General features: G+C 33.2%; 2 protein-coding genes and 1 long non-coding RNA gene across 4 annotated transcripts; 2 read left to right on the top strand and 1 right to left on the bottom strand.

The window, feature by feature from the left end:
* The first annotated feature begins 624 nt into the window (after window positions 1–624).
* On the top strand, window positions 625–2,819 carry LOC110648762 (uncharacterized). The gene is made up of 3 exons (XR_002493623.2): window positions 625–883; window positions 986–1,064; window positions 2,282–2,819. It is a non-coding gene; the product is annotated as an uncharacterized LOC110648762 (long non-coding RNA).
* Window positions 2,820–4,618: 1,799 nt separating this feature from the next.
* LOC110648756 (protein unc-13 homolog) lies at window positions 4,619–10,341 on the bottom strand. The gene is made up of 5 exons (XM_021803095.2): window positions 9,645–10,341; window positions 8,068–8,934; window positions 6,824–7,279; window positions 6,083–6,272; window positions 4,619–6,000 (listed from the first exon to the last, which is right to left on the bottom strand). The coding sequence occupies exons 1-5, from the start codon at window positions 10,164–10,166 to the stop codon at window positions 5,066–5,068; spliced, it is 2,970 nt and encodes a 989-aa protein (XP_021658787.2). The 5' UTR covers window positions 10,167–10,341; the 3' UTR covers window positions 4,619–5,065.
* A 5,022-nt stretch (window positions 10,342–15,363) lies between these two features.
* LOC110648757 (uncharacterized) lies at window positions 15,364–17,905 on the top strand. 2 transcript variants are annotated; one of them, XM_021803097.2, is made up of 2 exons: window positions 15,364–16,669; window positions 17,601–17,905. In XM_021803097.2, exon 1 carries the CDS (start codon window positions 15,548–15,550, stop codon window positions 16,634–16,636), a length of 1,089 nt encoding a protein of 362 aa, XP_021658789.2. In that variant the 5' UTR covers window positions 15,364–15,547; the 3' UTR covers window positions 16,637–16,669; window positions 17,601–17,905. The 2 variants fall into 2 exon arrangements, with proteins under 2 accessions (XP_021658789.2, XP_021658788.2); XM_021803096.2 differs by having other exon boundaries at window positions 15,366–16,669; window positions 17,613–17,905.
* The last annotated feature ends 199 nt before the right edge of the window (window positions 17,906–18,104 follow it).

Below are 18,104 nucleotides of genomic sequence, written 5' to 3'. Positions count from 1 at the left end.
TCCATTCCCTTATCATCTTGAATGATAATTGATTTGCAATTTTAGCTTTTTTTTGTAATTAAATTTTGATTAAAAAAATTTCGCTTTACATTGTTATATTACTTCCATTGCTTAAGCAAAGCTCAAATGATCATGATGCTAATTATGTAATAATTATTTGCAATTCATTTTTTTCTGATGGTTAAAATGTGGCAAATCAAGTGGAAGTATGTAATGGAGTACAGCAAGGACATAAGTTCACTTCTTGGTCGTCCAAAGTCACCTGCTGGTCCAGTGATTGAAGCCCCAAAGGAAGTTTTAAAGGTTAATATCTGATTCAAATGTGTTAGTAAAGTGAGTTTCTTTTTCTGGTTTAAAATCACTTCCAGTATGATTATCTGACTCATTTTGTGTAGAAAGTTAGGGAACCAACTTGTTTAAAGGCTGCATGGGATCTGATGGAGATGTTTAATGCAGACAAGCTGTCCCAAGCATGGCTGACTGAGCGTCTTGTCAATTGGTTGGCTGTAATGATTACCTTTTGTTTGATCAATTTTTGGGAATTATTTTCTGGAACCCTCTTATTACTTCTGTTATTCTTATGATTTTTCTTTGTCGCAGGATTATGATAGCCTCCTATCATTTGAAACTTTTGGAGTTTCAAGGACGGCTGGTCACATAACAGGCTTGACTATGCCCTGCTTTTTTAAATTCTGATGTCTGTCTGCACTCTCTACATTTTTTATTATAAGCAAAAGAGAAAACGAAGTTTAATTGTCTTTCAGCTGGGTGGGCCGACTTTTGCATTACTTGCTGAAGTTTACGATAGAGTTGCTAGTGTAACCGTTAAACTCCTTCTATTTCTATGATTTGTAATTGGTTTTGCAACCATATTATTAGTAAGGTGATGAATGCTGTTTTTTTTTTTTTTTTGGAGTCTAGGCTGTATGAACTTTTCTTTATCTTGACTGTTTTGACAATCTATTGTTTAGTTGATTTCTGTCAGCTATCTGGAAATGTTGGCTTTTTGGGAGCATGCTTGAGTGTCTGCATCTGCATTAAAAAGTTGGTCTTGATGAAATTTGGTCAGAACGATAAAAATCCCATCAATTCCTAGTTTTGTATTTTTTCTATTAACATGATAGTTATGAGTTAAGAGAGGTTTCCTTTGTGAAGTAGCTATTTTATGGCATTAATGATCATTTTGCTGTTATTAATGTTTCTGGTCATTAAATTATTATTCTTATTCATAGATATTGTTTGGAGTTCTTTATGATTATGGAAATTTTGATTTTTTCAATGAAGTTGAGGATGATTCTAAATATTGGGAGGTGATATCTTCAGCTTTACTGGTTGGTTGGCTACGGATTGCATTAAGTAGTTTTTGGGTCTAGACTTTGCTGTAGAATATTGAGTATTACATTATATTTTCACAATGAAAAGTTGAGAAATGCTTAATTTAATTAAACTGAACTCAATATTTTCACTTATAGGTGAAAATGCTGCGATCATGATTTCAAATCACGATTGCAGTTGTGGTCATAGGTAATGGAAATAGGCCTATGACGGCTGTAATGGAACGGCAATGGTTTGATGATACACAATTTTTTTTGAAGAATTTACAAAATTCATAAAATGATTATATATTAATAGATACAACTAAAATTAAAATATACATAACTATATAATAAATACAAATAATTAAAGAAAAATATTAAATTTATCATCTTTAGACGTCATTATCATTAAACAATTTATAACTAAAATAGAGATAGTTAATGATGATCTTAGCTTAGCAAATAATAAGGAAGAGATTTTGTAGAAGAAATGAGAAATTTGGGTGATAATTTAAGAGAATATGAGAGATATAGCAAATGTAGAAGAGAGAATATACAGTTAAAGAAAAAAAAGGGCAAAATAATTGCAACAGAGGGATAATAAAAGTAATGGCCATTACCATTTCCTGATGGTAAATAACAGCCATTACTATTACATGATCGTTGTAATGGCGATACATCTGCAACTTTAAATTTGCCTGTAAATAATGGTGTATAGTGTGTAACGGGTCCTTCCAAAACTATTTTGGATTTTTAGTGTGATTAGCAAAACTATTTTGGCTGTAAGCGAGACATTTTCTCAAGTAATAAGTGGACCCCTTTTCTATTTGAGTTCTTATTAGAGAGAGATAGCGTTCATGATGTGACCAAAGTTTCTCTGGATTTCAGAATGCGTGTCAATGCACTCCAGTTTAGTATCATGTATAATGATTGCATATTTACCTTTGATAAATTTTTCTCTGCAGTTGAAACTGCTCAACTGGCAGGAGCGACCTTTATTGCATGTGTCTCACACAAACCTTCTGTTGAATAAACTGCAAGAGTTGTCGATGACAAGGTTGTGCCCAGACTTTGTTGAAGCTGACTTGCCACCCCATGCCTTGAGCTCCGTTAGACTAGCTCTTGCCACAAATCTTGGTCGTGCCATCCGAGAGGAATCATGATGCTCTGCTTGACATTGTTTGAGGTCATCATTGTTGAATAACCATGCCAGAGTTTCCCTGCTATCCCTAATTACAAAGCATGGGCAACCACAATCATCCTGGTGAAACTGGTGTGTGGCAAATTCTCTGACTCGGACATCTTTGTATTGAATCTTCACAAAGCTGATGGTTCCCCTGACAAACTGTTGTTTATGCTATTATAGAACAGCAACAACTCGAAGAAGTTGCTAAGGTTGAGCTTGAGATGTTGTTGTCTAGGTGGCAGAAACCAAGAGATGCCTGTTCGAGTATTTAGAGAAATGTTATCTATACAGACCACAGCAACAACACCCCCCACCACCCCACCCCCAACACCCACACCACCACCCCCACACCACCCCACCCCCCCCCCCCCCCCCCCTCTCTTCTTTTCTCTCTGTCTCTCTTCTCTGAACTGAAAGTGTATTGCTTGTAGTTGAAGTACTACTAAATTATAGTTTGTTTAAACTTTATTTCATGGGGTACTTTTCAAATTTTTACAATTATATCCTATATTATGAAAATTACTAATTAAATCCTGAATTTTATAACTCTTATTAATTCTAGAAAATTATTATCTTACTGACAGAGATTCTATGTAAGCATACCGCCAAATGAAATTTTAGTGTTTATATTTCAATAAATGAAATTCAGTATTTTATCCAACTGCTTTCTCAGTAGTTACTCATGTTAATTGATGCACTATACTTAATAATTTTCCATTTCATAGGTTGTTTATCAATATATTCGCCGGTAACTATTGTCAAATGTTTATGTGGAGCTTACATGACATGCTTAGAAAATTAGTTTAGGGGTTAATTTGGGGGTATAATTTAGGAGTTGACTGGAGCTAATGTGTCATACATACGTGGCATTTCCATTAGTAAGATAATAGTTCTTAATAGTAAGGTAAAATTAGTAAGAATTAAAAAGTTAAGAATTTAATTAGCAATTTACATGGTATGGGGAGAATTGCAAAATTTTAAAAACTACAGGATTTTTTTGGCAATTATTGCTTACTTTTATCAGCTTCTACTTTGTCATGTTTCCATTTTCTGAAAACTATTTGAATCTGCATCAACCCTTGATTGTTCAGAAATATGTGAATCCTCAATAGAGGAACATTTGCCATACTTTCTTGAAGGCCCGATCATTGGTCCGATTTCGGTTCGAACCTACTTAAAATTGGAATCATAAATCCCTAAGATTTTGGTCTAATTTTGATTTCTTTTCGATTTAGTTCAAATCTAACTGTTCTTTTTTTATTATTATTATTTTAATCTTTTAAACGAAAAAGAAAGTTAAATTCTAATTCAATTTCGGTTCGAATTAAAGACGGGGTTTGACCAGTTCCGATTCTGAAATGGCCCTCGGCTGCTAGGGCTACTTTCCTGTGTGATTGGTAGCATGAAAATTCGCATTTGTTGTCATGAGTCTTTGCCTCTTTGGCAAATTTCGGTAAGTCAAATTCATAGTTTCATTTTTCCTAAGCAGTTATATTGTTACAACAATTATGATTGGTAAAACTAGTTCCTGATATTGAGTCCATTCTCTTTTCCCATCGTTGGTTGACCTCGAAATTAACAAAATATGAAATGTGCATCACCCCAAGATCCATTCAATGCACTTCAAGATTTGATTTGCAAATACAAAGTGCTTAATCACTTTGGCTTTCTACGAGATTAGATAAAGTAGAAAAATAATTAACCATATTAAGCCAGCATAATGGACAAAAGAAAACAAAGACAATTGCAATGTTCATAGAAATGCCCGCTTAATATATTTTTTTGAATTCTGCTTCACATGGAAACCTAAACCTATCTGCATCTGGCGTATATTTTATGATAATTTTTCATATGATGTAATTGTTTGTACGTATATTCACAGGTCAATAAATCACACAATCACCTGTAATGCACATGTAACAATGGAATGAGTTTAATTCGTAAAGTAGAGAAACATAATAATATCAATTGCAATCAACAAAAGCCATCCTTATGATACAAAGGTAACAAAAGAAAAAAAAAATCAGCACTGTAATCGACACAATGTGGCTAAAATAATACCATATAGAAATACATCCCAACATAAAGGATTTTGTGGAGAGGAGAAAAAAAAAAGAGTAGGGAACAAAGAACCGTAGAAGGTAATATAACATAATTCGGTAGATAGAGAATAGAAATAATAATAATAGAAAAGGGATCTGGTAAATTTCAAAAAAAAAAAAAAAAAAGAATAAATAATACTGGATCTCCACCTACGTCCTCCAACAAGTAAAGCTTGCAAGGTCTCACACCTCTCTTAGTTTTTCCTGCACTCCAACTATGAATCCTGTTCAAATGCAAATAGACTTAGCCAAGACACTTCTAATGTACTATACAAACTCACTGCTAATTTCCAAGGCACCAAACAGCCCGCCCAACTATGACGTGAACAAACCTGTCTGGATGATAATTGCTAAATACAACTATGAGAGTGTAGCGTTCTGTTCTGTTCTGTTCTGTTCTGCATATGCAGTACCCCCTGTAAGTGGCTTGCCTCAGTAGCATGCACAGTGCCTCAAATTTGTTACAGTTTCTTAGGCAAATTATAGGTCTTCTTGAGGAACCTTGTTGCTGCTTCATCATTCCGGTAACACAACACACGAAGGAGTGTGTTTGGTTCGGTAGGGTTCCACTCTCCTGAAGTTGGAGGTAATGGAAGCCTAGACCTGGCAGAAGAGCCATATGCCTCCAATGTGACACGTCTGAAACGGTCGATCAGGCTCTCTGTATCAGTTCGATAAAGGGGAAGAATGCCTCTTACTGTGACTGAAAACTTATCTATTAACTCAGCAGGCAAGCCATCCCCATTGGCCAAAAATAGATCTTTAATGGATTTAAAATCATCCTCTATTATTTCAGAATCCTGACGGGTGAAAGCACGGGAGGGGCCTCCGGCAAGCAAAACAAGCGAAAATCCATCAAAAGAAGCTCTCATTAGGTCAGTAACAACCCGAGTTCGAACTCTTTCATGCATGGTATCTGATATGATGATCAAGTTCCGCTCAAGCTCCCGAAGAAAAGGCTCAATTCTAGAAGATGATGGCTCCCCAACGTACAAACCATCCCACAGAACATGACTCAAATCATGAAAAACAATTTTATAAGCCAGTGCCTCACTGAGTTGTTGAACTCCTTCCACACAAGCAGATGGTGTAAGTTCAAACTTCTTTGCCAAGCCATTTGAAAAGTCTTCTGTATGAGCTGATTCAGAGTTCCTTAGATGAGTTATTATCCTCTTTTCCAAAACATCCAACTCTGTTCGGATTCGGTGCAATGTGTTTATACGCACACAGAGCTGGGGTATCCCAAAAGAATTATCACCATTCATTGTTGCAACCTGAGAATTCTTCTTCTGAGGATTTGGTGACTTCTCTTTCTTTTTCCACACACCTTGAAATTTTGATCCTGTTGTGCATCTGGTTAATGCTGGCATAGTTGGTACATATGTGTTCCGTGATCCTACAAGTTACATTAGGAGATTGCAGCTATTAGAAACCCAAAAATCAGTAGCCGGATAAAATTGAGCTTTGCAAAAGTTTACCACAGCCCGATTTTGCCTTGCTTGCATAATATTGAAGACACCTATCCAAGCCAGACATCAAATCTGGTAGCAATGCTGGATGCATTGGTATTGGGAGCTGAAAATAAGCATCCAAAGTTTCATCAATAATTCGCAGGACTTCAACAGCAGATGGAGCGAATCCTTCTTGATTTGCTTGTGGATTCCAGACCTATAAATATTGCACCAAGATGGTTAGCTAAAGAAAACAAATAATAAAATCTCGAGAGAAAGCATCTAAAAATTGAAGCCAGTAATAAAATCAGGAGAAAGCATCTAAAAATTGAAGCCAGTAACATCTAGATGGTTCCTCAGAAGAAATACAATAGCTAAGAGGACCTGTTGAAACATTAACAGATAGGCAAATGTTTGCATGAATCTATTCTAATGTTGAAACCAAATTCCATTAACATCATCAGAGAATTTCAACAGAATCATCCAATCAAATACAGTATCAACTTGTAGTACCCTTTTTTGCAGCTCTTCACATTCATATGCTTCGAACTTCTGTTTTGACAGGCTAACATTGCAATGGTATAATGGACTTGAATTTCATGAGAGAAACCTAGTAATGTTATGAACTAGCTACCAGTAATTAATATCAATAATCAATATCAAGTTCAGCAGTAAACCTGACAAAATAATGAAGTTATTGATTAAGCAAATCAAACAGTTATCTATCAGAAGAAAAAATAAATCTAAAAATGAATAGAAGGTGCATACCTCTTGTTGCAAATTTCTGTCGACCCATTCCTTGAGTCTATCCAGTCTTGCTTTGATCCATGCTTTTACCAGATTGGCAATTGCAGCTTCAGCTTCATATGGAGGCATTTCGCGGATTATTGCCTTCCCACCATCATCACTATCCACAGAATCTTCTACAGCAATTTGCACAAGATCTTTCTCCAGTTTATCTGCAGCTCTCAGCACTTGTACAGCATCTGGTGTTAATTCCATTATGCCGGATATGAACTGTTTTAGCTCATTTCCATAGCAAGCATGCAGTGTGGCCACAGCTACGCCTGCTGCCAAAGGGTGCCATCTCTTCAGTATTGGACTAAATACTCGCTTCTCATTAAGTGACAGCTCTCCAACATCCTTTGCAAGGATTGCCAGAACAGGAAGAGGATTGGCCTGATTTTTGGATGCTCTTCTGCTTGAGTCTGCTTTCTCCATTCTCTATTCACAACAAAGGAAACAACACTCATAACCAACTACAAATTATTATAAAGAAATAGGTACAGTTTCATTGATTGATTCTATCCATTCACCAATTTGCATGTGTGCAAACATGTGCATATGTGCATTCACATAATGGTCACTGTAAAGGAAGGACTTGTATGTTAGGATGACTAGGCCATAGTGAAGCAAATTAATCCATCGATCTACGAAAGGCTGAGTTCCAGCTATTAGGTTTCACTTGTTCAAACTTGAACCGTGCTTTTGAAATGTTGCACAAGGCTCAAGCTGAATTCCTGATAGCTCAGATACCCATTAAGGTCCAGCAGAAATGAAAAAATTTAAGAAAGTGTATTCCCACATATGGACATGAATGGGAAAGTCTTAAAATGAAAGACAAAACTAGGTTCCAAAGCCCTCAACAAAAATCTCTAAAAATTGGCAGATCATATGAGTTTGGGTTTATATATATAATGTTTATTTTATTTTTATGTTTTCTAAAATTACAACTTACACTATCATTGAAGCATGGACTGAAAAATAAGATAAAAAGAGAAAATGAAACCACAATGCTGTAACAGATATCTCATCTCTTCAAACATCAAATAATATCTGCGTGGACCAAGTGCCCAACAATTTAATGCACACTGTATTCTAAGCCCCACTCTTACACATAAATGCAACATAAAGTGGCAGGTGCTGTCATGTTATAGATGCCAGTGCCGCTGAGAGTAATTCATCTCAAAAGTCAAAACTATTAGATCATCATGTTGATAGGAAAGACTTGCCTGAGCAAAAACAGTACGCAGTGAGGACCTGATGTAGGTGTCAATCCTACTTCGAGCTACATCAACTTCACCTTTCCTCTTTCTGCGGTACTCATTAGATATATCCTCAACCAAAATCTTGGCTGCTGAAACCCCAAGAGAAACAATGCTCTGCATGGTCTCAATATTTCCACTATCAAATGTGTCATGATATGCAAGAAGCCTTTTCTCTGCCCAACCCAATATAGAACTTAATGTAGAACTCAAAACCTTGGCGTATTGTGGATCCTTTGTTGTCTTTGCATCTTTTGCAACTTCAGCCAGCTGACCATCAGCAGCATCAAGTAGATCTGTTTCCACTTGGCCAGTTGCAACAAAGCGGTGAAATAAGACCCATGTAAAGCAGAGGTTGTGGAGCATTTGATTCATTCCAAGGATAGTCCAAGTCTTCTTTATGTGTTCCATAAGCTCATCAACTTCCTCTATTATAGATGTTTCATCATTAACATCAAAGCAGGCTTCTAAAAGCATTTCATAGAGGCGGAGATTCAATGGAATCCCATCAGCCCAGTGGCATATCTCAGAAAAAGATCCATCAGATCTATTGGCAAGAGACGTAACAGCACTACGAAGAACTTGCATTGACTCATTATTCTTTCCAGTTTCTATAGGCCTATCCAAAGCACCATTGATAATTTGCCGCAGCCGCTGTGAAGTAGGATTTGACTTTTCAAGGGGTACACGAGGATGCATAAGAAGTCCAGCCTCAAGAACTTTCATAGTTCTCTTCTGCCATGTTTCATATTCTTGTAGATCAGCAAAATCTGAATGCTTAAGCTGCTGTAATAGCTCTAGTGGTAGAACAACCGACTCAATTCGCCTTCCAACCTGTGATGAGCATGTTAATAGGAGGACAAATCTTGAAAAGAAACCACCACAACCCAAAGAGGCAATAAAACTCATTAGCATCTAGGACCAATACATAATAGTTAAAGGGATAGTTTACCTTCAATAATAAACAAGGTAACAAAAATTAAAAAAAAAAAAAAGTAGGATTAAATTCAAAGAGTTCTCGATTATCTGTATTTCAGAATTTAAAATTCAGATGAACAAAGAATAGATCATGGAATAACAAAATAGTCCAAAACAAAATACAGAGTAGAGACGCAGAGAATAAGAAAAAGATTCCCCAAAGCAAATGCATAAACCAACAACAAAGCAAAGACAAGATAAAATCGCATTGCGGTATATTGACAACAAAACATTATGGAGTCATTCAGCTCCCACAAAATTCAAATTTCGAAATTAGCCAGTAGTATAACAAATTGCATTACTTAGAATTATGGTTCCCCCAACAAAATATTAACGAATCATGATCCACATATATTAGCCACGGCATTATATTTATCAGATCAATCCACTTTATTCAAAAAGAAAAATAATGTTCACTAAAATCAACACATTATCATAACAACAGCACTAGATCCACCAATATTCAAAACCAAACCAAAAAGATTCCCAAAATCGCGCTAAATGCACAAATAAATCTGCGCATGCATGAATTGGTACATGAAATAAAAACTCTAAATTAAGCTAACCTGACCAGCAGCAACCCTCACAAGAGCTCTCCTAATCCTTGAATCTATACTCTCCGAAACCCGCATTTGGCTCCTCATCAACTCTCCAACAGTCAAAGGCCGCTTGGATTTGCCTTGGCCCGAGCCTGGACCCGAACCGGGGCTCTTCTTAGAACCGGAACCTGGCGATTTCAAGCCAAAAGCCTTCTTCATTTTACTAGCAGCGGCAGAAGTGAGCGAGCGCTGCAACGCGGGCGAGTTAGGCGAATTAGGTGAGTGATGGTGAGTCGAAAAGTCGGAGTTGGAAGAGCTGGAGATGTAGGTGAGAGGCTTGCCAGCTGAGGTGCGGGATACGGCAACAAAGATCTCGTACGCGGTGGCTCGCAGGTCGGAATCGGTGAGCTGGGATGAGAGTTGGCCGAGTGGAGACTCGAGATCGGAGGCAGTTAGTTTAGAAGGCATTGTTGGTGGCGGTTGGAGAGGCGATGGTGTTGACTCTCTCTTGGAATGGCCTAATGAGAGGTCTCTGAAAAGAGAAGCCATTAGGCGTGTCCCTGTGTGTGTGTGTGCGCGTGAGAGAGAGAGAGAGGGAGAGGGAGAGGGAGAGGGAGAGAGTCAATAGGATGAACTAGAGAGAGAGAGAGAGAGAGGGCAGCTGTCTTCTTCTTCTTTTTTTTTTTTTTTTTTTTTTTTTTTTTTTTTCTCGGTAAGAAAATGGTGGATACTCTGTAGAGCATGCAATGGCCCTCTTATTCTGGTAAGCCTTTTTTTTCCTATTAATTTTTAACAGAAAATCATTAAATTTAATTAAAAAAAATTCCTTTCCCTAGATTCTCTTTTTAAACTATATAAATTTGAAAAATATAAAATAAAACGTTATAGTCATTTATTTTCTGTTATTTACATATTATTCTACAAAAGATTGAAATATTATTTAAAAAAAGAAAAAACGAGGAGTGTTTTGGAATATGTTTAAAATTACAAATAAAAGGACATGAGGTGTGAGCTATGATTTGGTTTTAGAATCAAATCCATTGGGTTAAAGCAACACTTCCTTGAATTTTGGAAATGCAATGCACAAATCAAATGTTGGATTTCACAGTGTCTGTGTGGTTTGGTTAACCATAATTATTCTACTCATTGAATAAACTATCTATTTTGAAATTTTATTAATTTTGAATTTATTTGTCATTTTTAATTTTTTTTATTTGCTATATTATTTATTTTTTAATAAATTTAAAAAAATTTTATTTATATTTATCAATTATTTTTTATTTTATTAATTATCACGTAATCTAGTTAAAAAATTAAAGAAAATAAATGTTAATAAGGTATGTTTAACTTTACTCAATTTGTAAAATAAAAATGAGATAATGTAAGATAATATTTGAACCACAAAGTATAAAAGGAAGTGTGTAAGAATGTGCCACTAACATTCATTAAAAATTAAACATATGAAATAAAAGTTAAATATTAAATTTTCAGCTGTTAATATTTGATATTTTTAAATATTACAATCAAGATTATATTTAATAAAAGATGACCTAATAAAATGTAATCAATCGTGTGATCAAATGAAAATCACGCGATGAAATGAAAGTTGTAATGTAATTATTATTATTTTTATTATATTTGATTTTAAAATAAAAGTATAAGTAATTTAATATAATAATAATTTTAATTTTAATATTTAATTTATTTATAGTATTAATAATAAGTAATAATTTTCACATTAATAAATGATTGAGTAGTAATAGAAGCTAAATGGTAGTGGCGAAAATAATGATTAGATGATCGTGGTAATAATTAAGTGGTGATAAAGGTGGTAGTGGTTGAATGGTGATATCCATGATCAAGTAATTGTGGTAGCAGTAGTGATAGTGATAATAAGATGATAGTGGTGGTAAGATGTGAATAGTAGTGACTAGATAGTAGTAGTATTGAAAATAAATAAAAAATAAAAATAAATAAATAATTATATTTATTTTTATATGTAATAATTATTATATTACTTTAAGTATAATTAATTATATTATATAATTACTATTTTATTACATTAAATATTTTTATATTTTCAAATAATGCAATCAAATATATAACGTATATTACAACTTTAACTCATGATATTTATATTTAAACAATAAGGGCAGCATAATTAAATTTAAATAAAAAAAATCATATCATCTAATTTAAAATTTTAATTCAAAATTTTTAAGTAAATTAGCTTCTTTCAGTTTTTTTATTTTTAAAAATTCAATTTAACTTTATTTAAAAAAAAATCAATTGAATCAAATCAAATTAAATTTTTTTAATTAATTAGAATAAAAATAAAAAGTATAACTAAAATTAGTTCTAAAATGAATTTAAGATAAGTCTATAAAAGACTTAAAATGAAGCTCTAATTGATAAATCAAACTAAATTAAACTCAAGTAATTTAGTTTGATTTAATTAATTTAGTTTGATTTAATTTTCTCTTAATTTTTTTTTCTAAATTCTCATTAATGTTGGCATTGCAAAATATAATAAGAAAAATACTAACTAATAATAATAACAAAAAATAATTAACAAATTCTTTATATATTACAAGTGAAGTCTAGAGCCAAGTCTGGAGGATTTATAAGTGAACATTAAATTATTTACATATAAAATGTACAAAGTTGGTGGATGTCTAATGCACAAGTAATTTTCACTTGAGATGGGAGGCAAAGACTTTTGGATCCTTTAACAAAAATAATTAACCACCAATCCAATCAAATTTTCATCTACTATTATTATATGATATGCATTGATGGTAAAGCTGGATTGTGTTGGCATTTCCCTTTTTATTATTTATTTAATCCTGTTTCATAATATTAATTATTTTAATAATTATTTATTATTAAATATTAATTATTAATAATTAATTATTAAATATTAATTATTTATAATTATTTATTTATATACTAACTTAAAATAAAAATATTTAATAAAAATAACTCTTAAATATAAAAATACTGATATAACTTTATTAATTTTTATTAAAATATATTTTTAATTTTTAATTATTAATATAAATAAAAAAATCAAAATATTATATGCTGTTTTAAAAATTGATACTCAAATATTAATATTGAATTTGAAAATTTTAAACTATTTTTTTAAATAAAAGTATTATTTTTAATGTTAATGTTATTAAAAAATAATTTAAAATAAATTATTTTATTATTTTAATATTTTTATAATTAAAATTTATTAAATTTAATTTTAAATTAATTTTTAATATTTATTAATTAATATATTAAAAAAAATTTCCTCACAATAATTTTAATATGAATATCAAACAACCTAAATAGCGTTTCCCTCTGATGAAAATGGAAAACCCAAGTGGGAAAAGCCCGCACATGCGAGTGAAGGTGAAGTCACCAGAAAATCAAAAGGAAAGGCGCGTGAATTTGCCACCCCAGCACCACCAAACCCATCTTATGCAAATTATATTTAAGGAAGCTGGAATATCAGAAAGGTTGGATTTTGACAGTTAATAATAATATAATATATATTCACCATTTGATTGGTGGGGACACAAAGCATCAATTCAAAATGTACAGTAGAAAAGTGAAAGAGGTTGGCCAAATCTAATTAAAATTAAAATAATGGCAGATGTCATTGACAGTAGCAGAAATAAAAAAATATAGGGTAAGAGGAGAATCTCACCCACGGTCTAAGAATAATCTACAAACCACAGAGAATTTACTTGTATCAGAACTTACATATCGCGAGAAATTCCAATAACAACACTCAAAATCCCATCAGTTTTGTTGCTGTTAGAGCTTGGAGAAAAAAACATGGAAAATTGTGGAGGCAATGATAACAAATGTACAAGCTTTAGCTGATCCCAAATTGGGATTTGGCCAAGAACTGATTCAAGTCTAAGGCTATTGCAAGAAGAGGTGACGTAGGATAAGATATTAGGATGAAGTTTCTTTTGTTTTAGTTGATTGTCGGCAGCCATTGATTAGGCGATTTATAGTGTTCTGCAAAAATGTCAATTACCATATACTGTTGTTCTATTTACATGATGGTGGTTTAGCTTTTATGGTACACCTAAATCTTTTACCCCTATCATATGTTTTAACATGGGCAATTATTGTGTTTGATTTCAGTTTCCATTGGCATTAAATTTGAGTTTTAATTTCTAATTATAAAATTATTATCTTTAGCTATGTTATTGATAAAAATATTTTGGAAAATTTTTTTAATTAAATAAAAATAAATATGCCAATACTCAATTCATGAATAAATTTTATTTACAGAATATTGTAATTGTGACGTTTTTATTTTTGAAAATTTTAATTTTAGTTATTATTATTATTTTTTGTTTCACTTTCTCATTCATCCTATTCTTTTTGTCTCTCATTCTCTTTTTCACAACCTATGATAACAACAATTGCTTAACAACTTGGCATTACAACAAACATCTTTTGTGCACAAACTGTCTTCCACAATAATTTATTATTTTTTTGTCTTCGTCTTCTTTGCTTTCACAACCATTTTTTTGGGAGTATAATATTAAAGGAATCTATCTTAAGACCATAATAACCATCAAACTCAAAATCACAATTAGAGTTTTGTCATTTCTCTGCCTTTGTGGTGTAATCTCCAGTACTATGGCAGTGTTAGAGAAGATGGTGCTAAATAGATAGGGTCAAAATAAGTCACTCACCTGGCTGCTAAACTGAGAATAGAAAATGTTAACTCCAATAATTATATTATTATATGCCTATTATGCTTTGTTATGAATTCTCTTTAACAAAACCTTGATCAATTGTAATGTGATGTAGCTCGTGGGAATATGCTCATGGAGGCTGCACATACTCTTCTATGGGCTTTAATTAATTATAATCTTTAATCTAATTAATTAATCACAATGCCATTTGGTTTACTACTCTCACCAATTCTGCTCACCTCCATCTTCTCTACAGCATTGCTCGTTGTAGCAGGACGAGAAGGGAGGGCAGTCGAGTGAAACCAAATGGGAATCCTTAGGTTTTGAATGATTTCTGTTCTTAATGACCCTGTAAAGAGTGATATCTATTGGCATGACTGCTTGCTTAAGTTGATTTCAGCATTACAAATTTGGTTGTATTATCAAGTATAATAGTTTATAACCTGTAATTGTTTTATTTGTATAAAGAAATAAATATTAAAAATTAAATTATTTAACTAAATTGAAAATATTAATTTAGTTAAATACTATAAATAAGAATATTTTGAAAAGTTAAAACTTTTAAAATTTCCAAATTTAAAATCATTTTATTATATTTAACATATAACTCTTTGTAAAAATATAACCTAAAAATATAGTTATTTTTATTAATTAGTAGAATTATTCTTTGTAAAATGTCTGTAATAAAATGATGTTACTGTTAATTAATAATTAAAAATATAACGCTCGGTACCCTAAATGGATTATAATAATTTTATTAAAATAATTAGAAATTTTAAATTATTTTAACAATTATTTTTATTAAATAATAAATTGTAATTTATAAAATCTAAATATTTTTATTATTTTATTTGATTAAAATAATATATCTTATTAATTTTTTTTTTAAATTTTCTAGCTAATAATAATTAGGAGCAAATCATTCGTGAAGAAGAAGGAAAAGAGGAGGGGGCCAGAGCCGGAGAGCCCTTGGTTCCAATGCCAACGGCCAGGCCCAGCCCACGACCCAAAACTTTCAAACTCAAGTACAAATGCCAAAAGGAACGCTCTCGAGCATCAACAGAAATCGCGCGCGAGGCGAAGGCAATTGGAGCGAGAAGGCAGTCGTCTGAGACTGAGAGGCAAGTATTTCAATTCGTTGTAGAAACCCATGGCAACAGAGTAGTCAATTTACTTGTATCTATTGTCGCTGGGTGATTCAGAACCAAAATAATAATAATAATGTCAAAGCTAGGCGATGATGAAGTAGCCTCAATTCTCAATTGGGTCTATGATAAAGAAGACAGAAAATCATCATCTCAAGTTTGCAAGCAGTGGCTGAGAGTCGAAGGCCAAACCCGCTTATCCATTCGGGTTCTCGAACCTGATCTGCTCTACAATTTCTTGCCCAGATTCCCCAACTTACTCACATTTGAATCACCGAAACTTATCACCGATGCCCACCTCGATTTCATTGCCCAAACATGCCCTAAACTCGTGTTCCTCAATCTCAATCTCAAACAATCCCGGTCAACTATAAATTTTGATGGGTTTGATGAGTCAGCAGATTCTGATGATTTTGGTAATGATGGTATTTGTGCTATAGCAAACGGGTGTCGCAAATTAACCAAAGTCTTGTCAAGAAGGAGAAAGAATGTGGACAATCTTGGGGTTATTGATCTTGTACATCGTGCACAGAGTTTGACAACTTTGGATTTGGGGAGATGTGGTTTGATTGATGATAGTTCCCTCGAAGCAATTGGGCGTATGAACTCTATTCGGGTTTTGAATTTGGAAGCTTGTTCATTAATTACAGATCGCGGATTGGAATTTTTGGCAATTGGGTCTTCTTCAAGGACCTTGAAAAAGTTGGTTCTTGCAGATTGTGATAGAGTCACGGATTTTGGTGTGACACTTTTGCAGCGAATGCATTGCTTGGAGGAGTTGAATTTAGCTGAATGTGGGCCTAAACTGACAGATTATACAGGCTTCGCAATTGCCTCGATTCCAAGTCTTAAGAGATTGAATGTTTCGTGGTTGATCAATCTATCAGATTTGGCACTAGTTGCAATAGCTGAGAACTGTACGAATTTGATTGCACTAGATTTAACTGGGTGTGAGATGATTACAGGAGCTGGGGTCTCTGCTTTGGCTGATCATAAATGTCTGGAAGAATTAGTGTTAGCTTCTTGTTACAATATTTGCGGGAATGCGGTGGATAGTGTGCTGAAATGTGAGTCATTAAGTTACATTGTGCTTGATAAAGGATTGAGAAAGTGGTTACCAGACAGAGTCCTCCAGAAGATTGGCAAATCTTGTCATTGGAGATGATAGATGACCGAAAGGCCGAAAAGTTTATTTGAGGTAGCTGCGATTATATTAAAATCTATTGAAGATTCATCCTTACCCATGTTCTTTGATTTGTTGCATGATTCTTGTTTATGGCTTTCTTCCCCTGCATCACATGTTATCATTGCATTGAACTTTCATACATTAAGTTACTGCTAAAAAAGCTGATTTTATGTCTCCGAGGCTGGAACGATTTCTTTACCTGTAGGAGTATGTTTATTCGGTATTCTGTAATTCCCTGTTCACGTTGTTGAAATCTATGTGCACTCAACCTCACGGGTTGTTAAAGGGCTAGTTTCCTGGTAACTTTGTGAAGATATCTTTGATGGTAAAATTAAGATTAGTCTTGAAAGCTGTTTAGGCCATACAAATGAAATTAGAGTATTGAAGAGGTTGATTGTTGTGGTATTTCTGTATTCGATGATATGAATTTCTGGTTATGTCATATGTGTGAACTTGGCGAAATCTGGCTTGGTCCAAGGGTTTGAGTCTACATTCTCTCGATCCCTCTACTTAAAAAAAGAATGTAAATTTCTACCTCTAGGAAGTTTAAGCCTCATCAGAGCTTACTTTCCTGAATGAATCAGTGGGTTAGTTATATCACTACTTATTTATTTCACATTGATCTCAGAGTAGCAATTGTAAGTTTACATTCGAGTAACCCGAACTTAAGGCTATCTGGACAGTCTAACTCTTGGAGATGTACTAGGAAACTAAAAGCTGAACTTGATGGGATGGCAGACGAGGTCTTGGTGATATTTTGAGTGGATTAAGAGAGACGGAGAGGGGGTTCTGTGATGTGAAATACAGGGCTGTTGGTTTACTAAGTTCACATAAAAGTTAGATTGCCAAAGGTGAATTTTATTCTTGCATTCTGATGAGATATAATTTGTCTTCTGTTCCTTTCTTGGTTCCATCGGGTTTTCTGTCAATTAACATTCAGTAGTCTCATCAACAGGTTATGGACTATGAAGAACTATGCGCAAAGTTCGAGCTACTTCAAGAAAAGAAGTGAAGCTGCAAGGGCAATAAATTTTTTTCTCCACATGCATTCAGATGACTTCCTGCTAAAATAATTTTGGGGAGCAAATGTAGTTAAAATGAATTCTCTAGTTTGGTCAATCATTTTCTTTAATTTGGATCTATTTTAGGACAAAGGAGTTAACCTAGCGCTGGTCTCAGAATGACCTATGAACAATTTGCTTACCAAAATTCAGCTTGTGATGTTTACTAAAATAATTATTTTTCTTATGTAGGCTTAGTATATTAGATCATTTGTAGATTATATCAATAAAATTAATCCACATCATTTATATTTATTTATAATTATATAAATATAAAAAGTTAATTAAAAATTAAATTACATATTTATTTATAATTATATTATTATAAAATAATTTTATTAATTTAGGCTTGTGATAAAATAGTATATTAAGTCTATTTATTTTTT

The sequence above is a fragment of the Hevea brasiliensis genome, chromosome 11 (genome assembly GCF_030052815.1).
Source record: "Hevea brasiliensis isolate MT/VB/25A 57/8 chromosome 11, ASM3005281v1, whole genome shotgun sequence".
NCBI lineage: Eukaryota > Viridiplantae > Streptophyta > Magnoliopsida > Malpighiales > Euphorbiaceae > Hevea > Hevea brasiliensis.
This window is presented reverse-complemented; position numbering and strand designations above follow the sequence as displayed.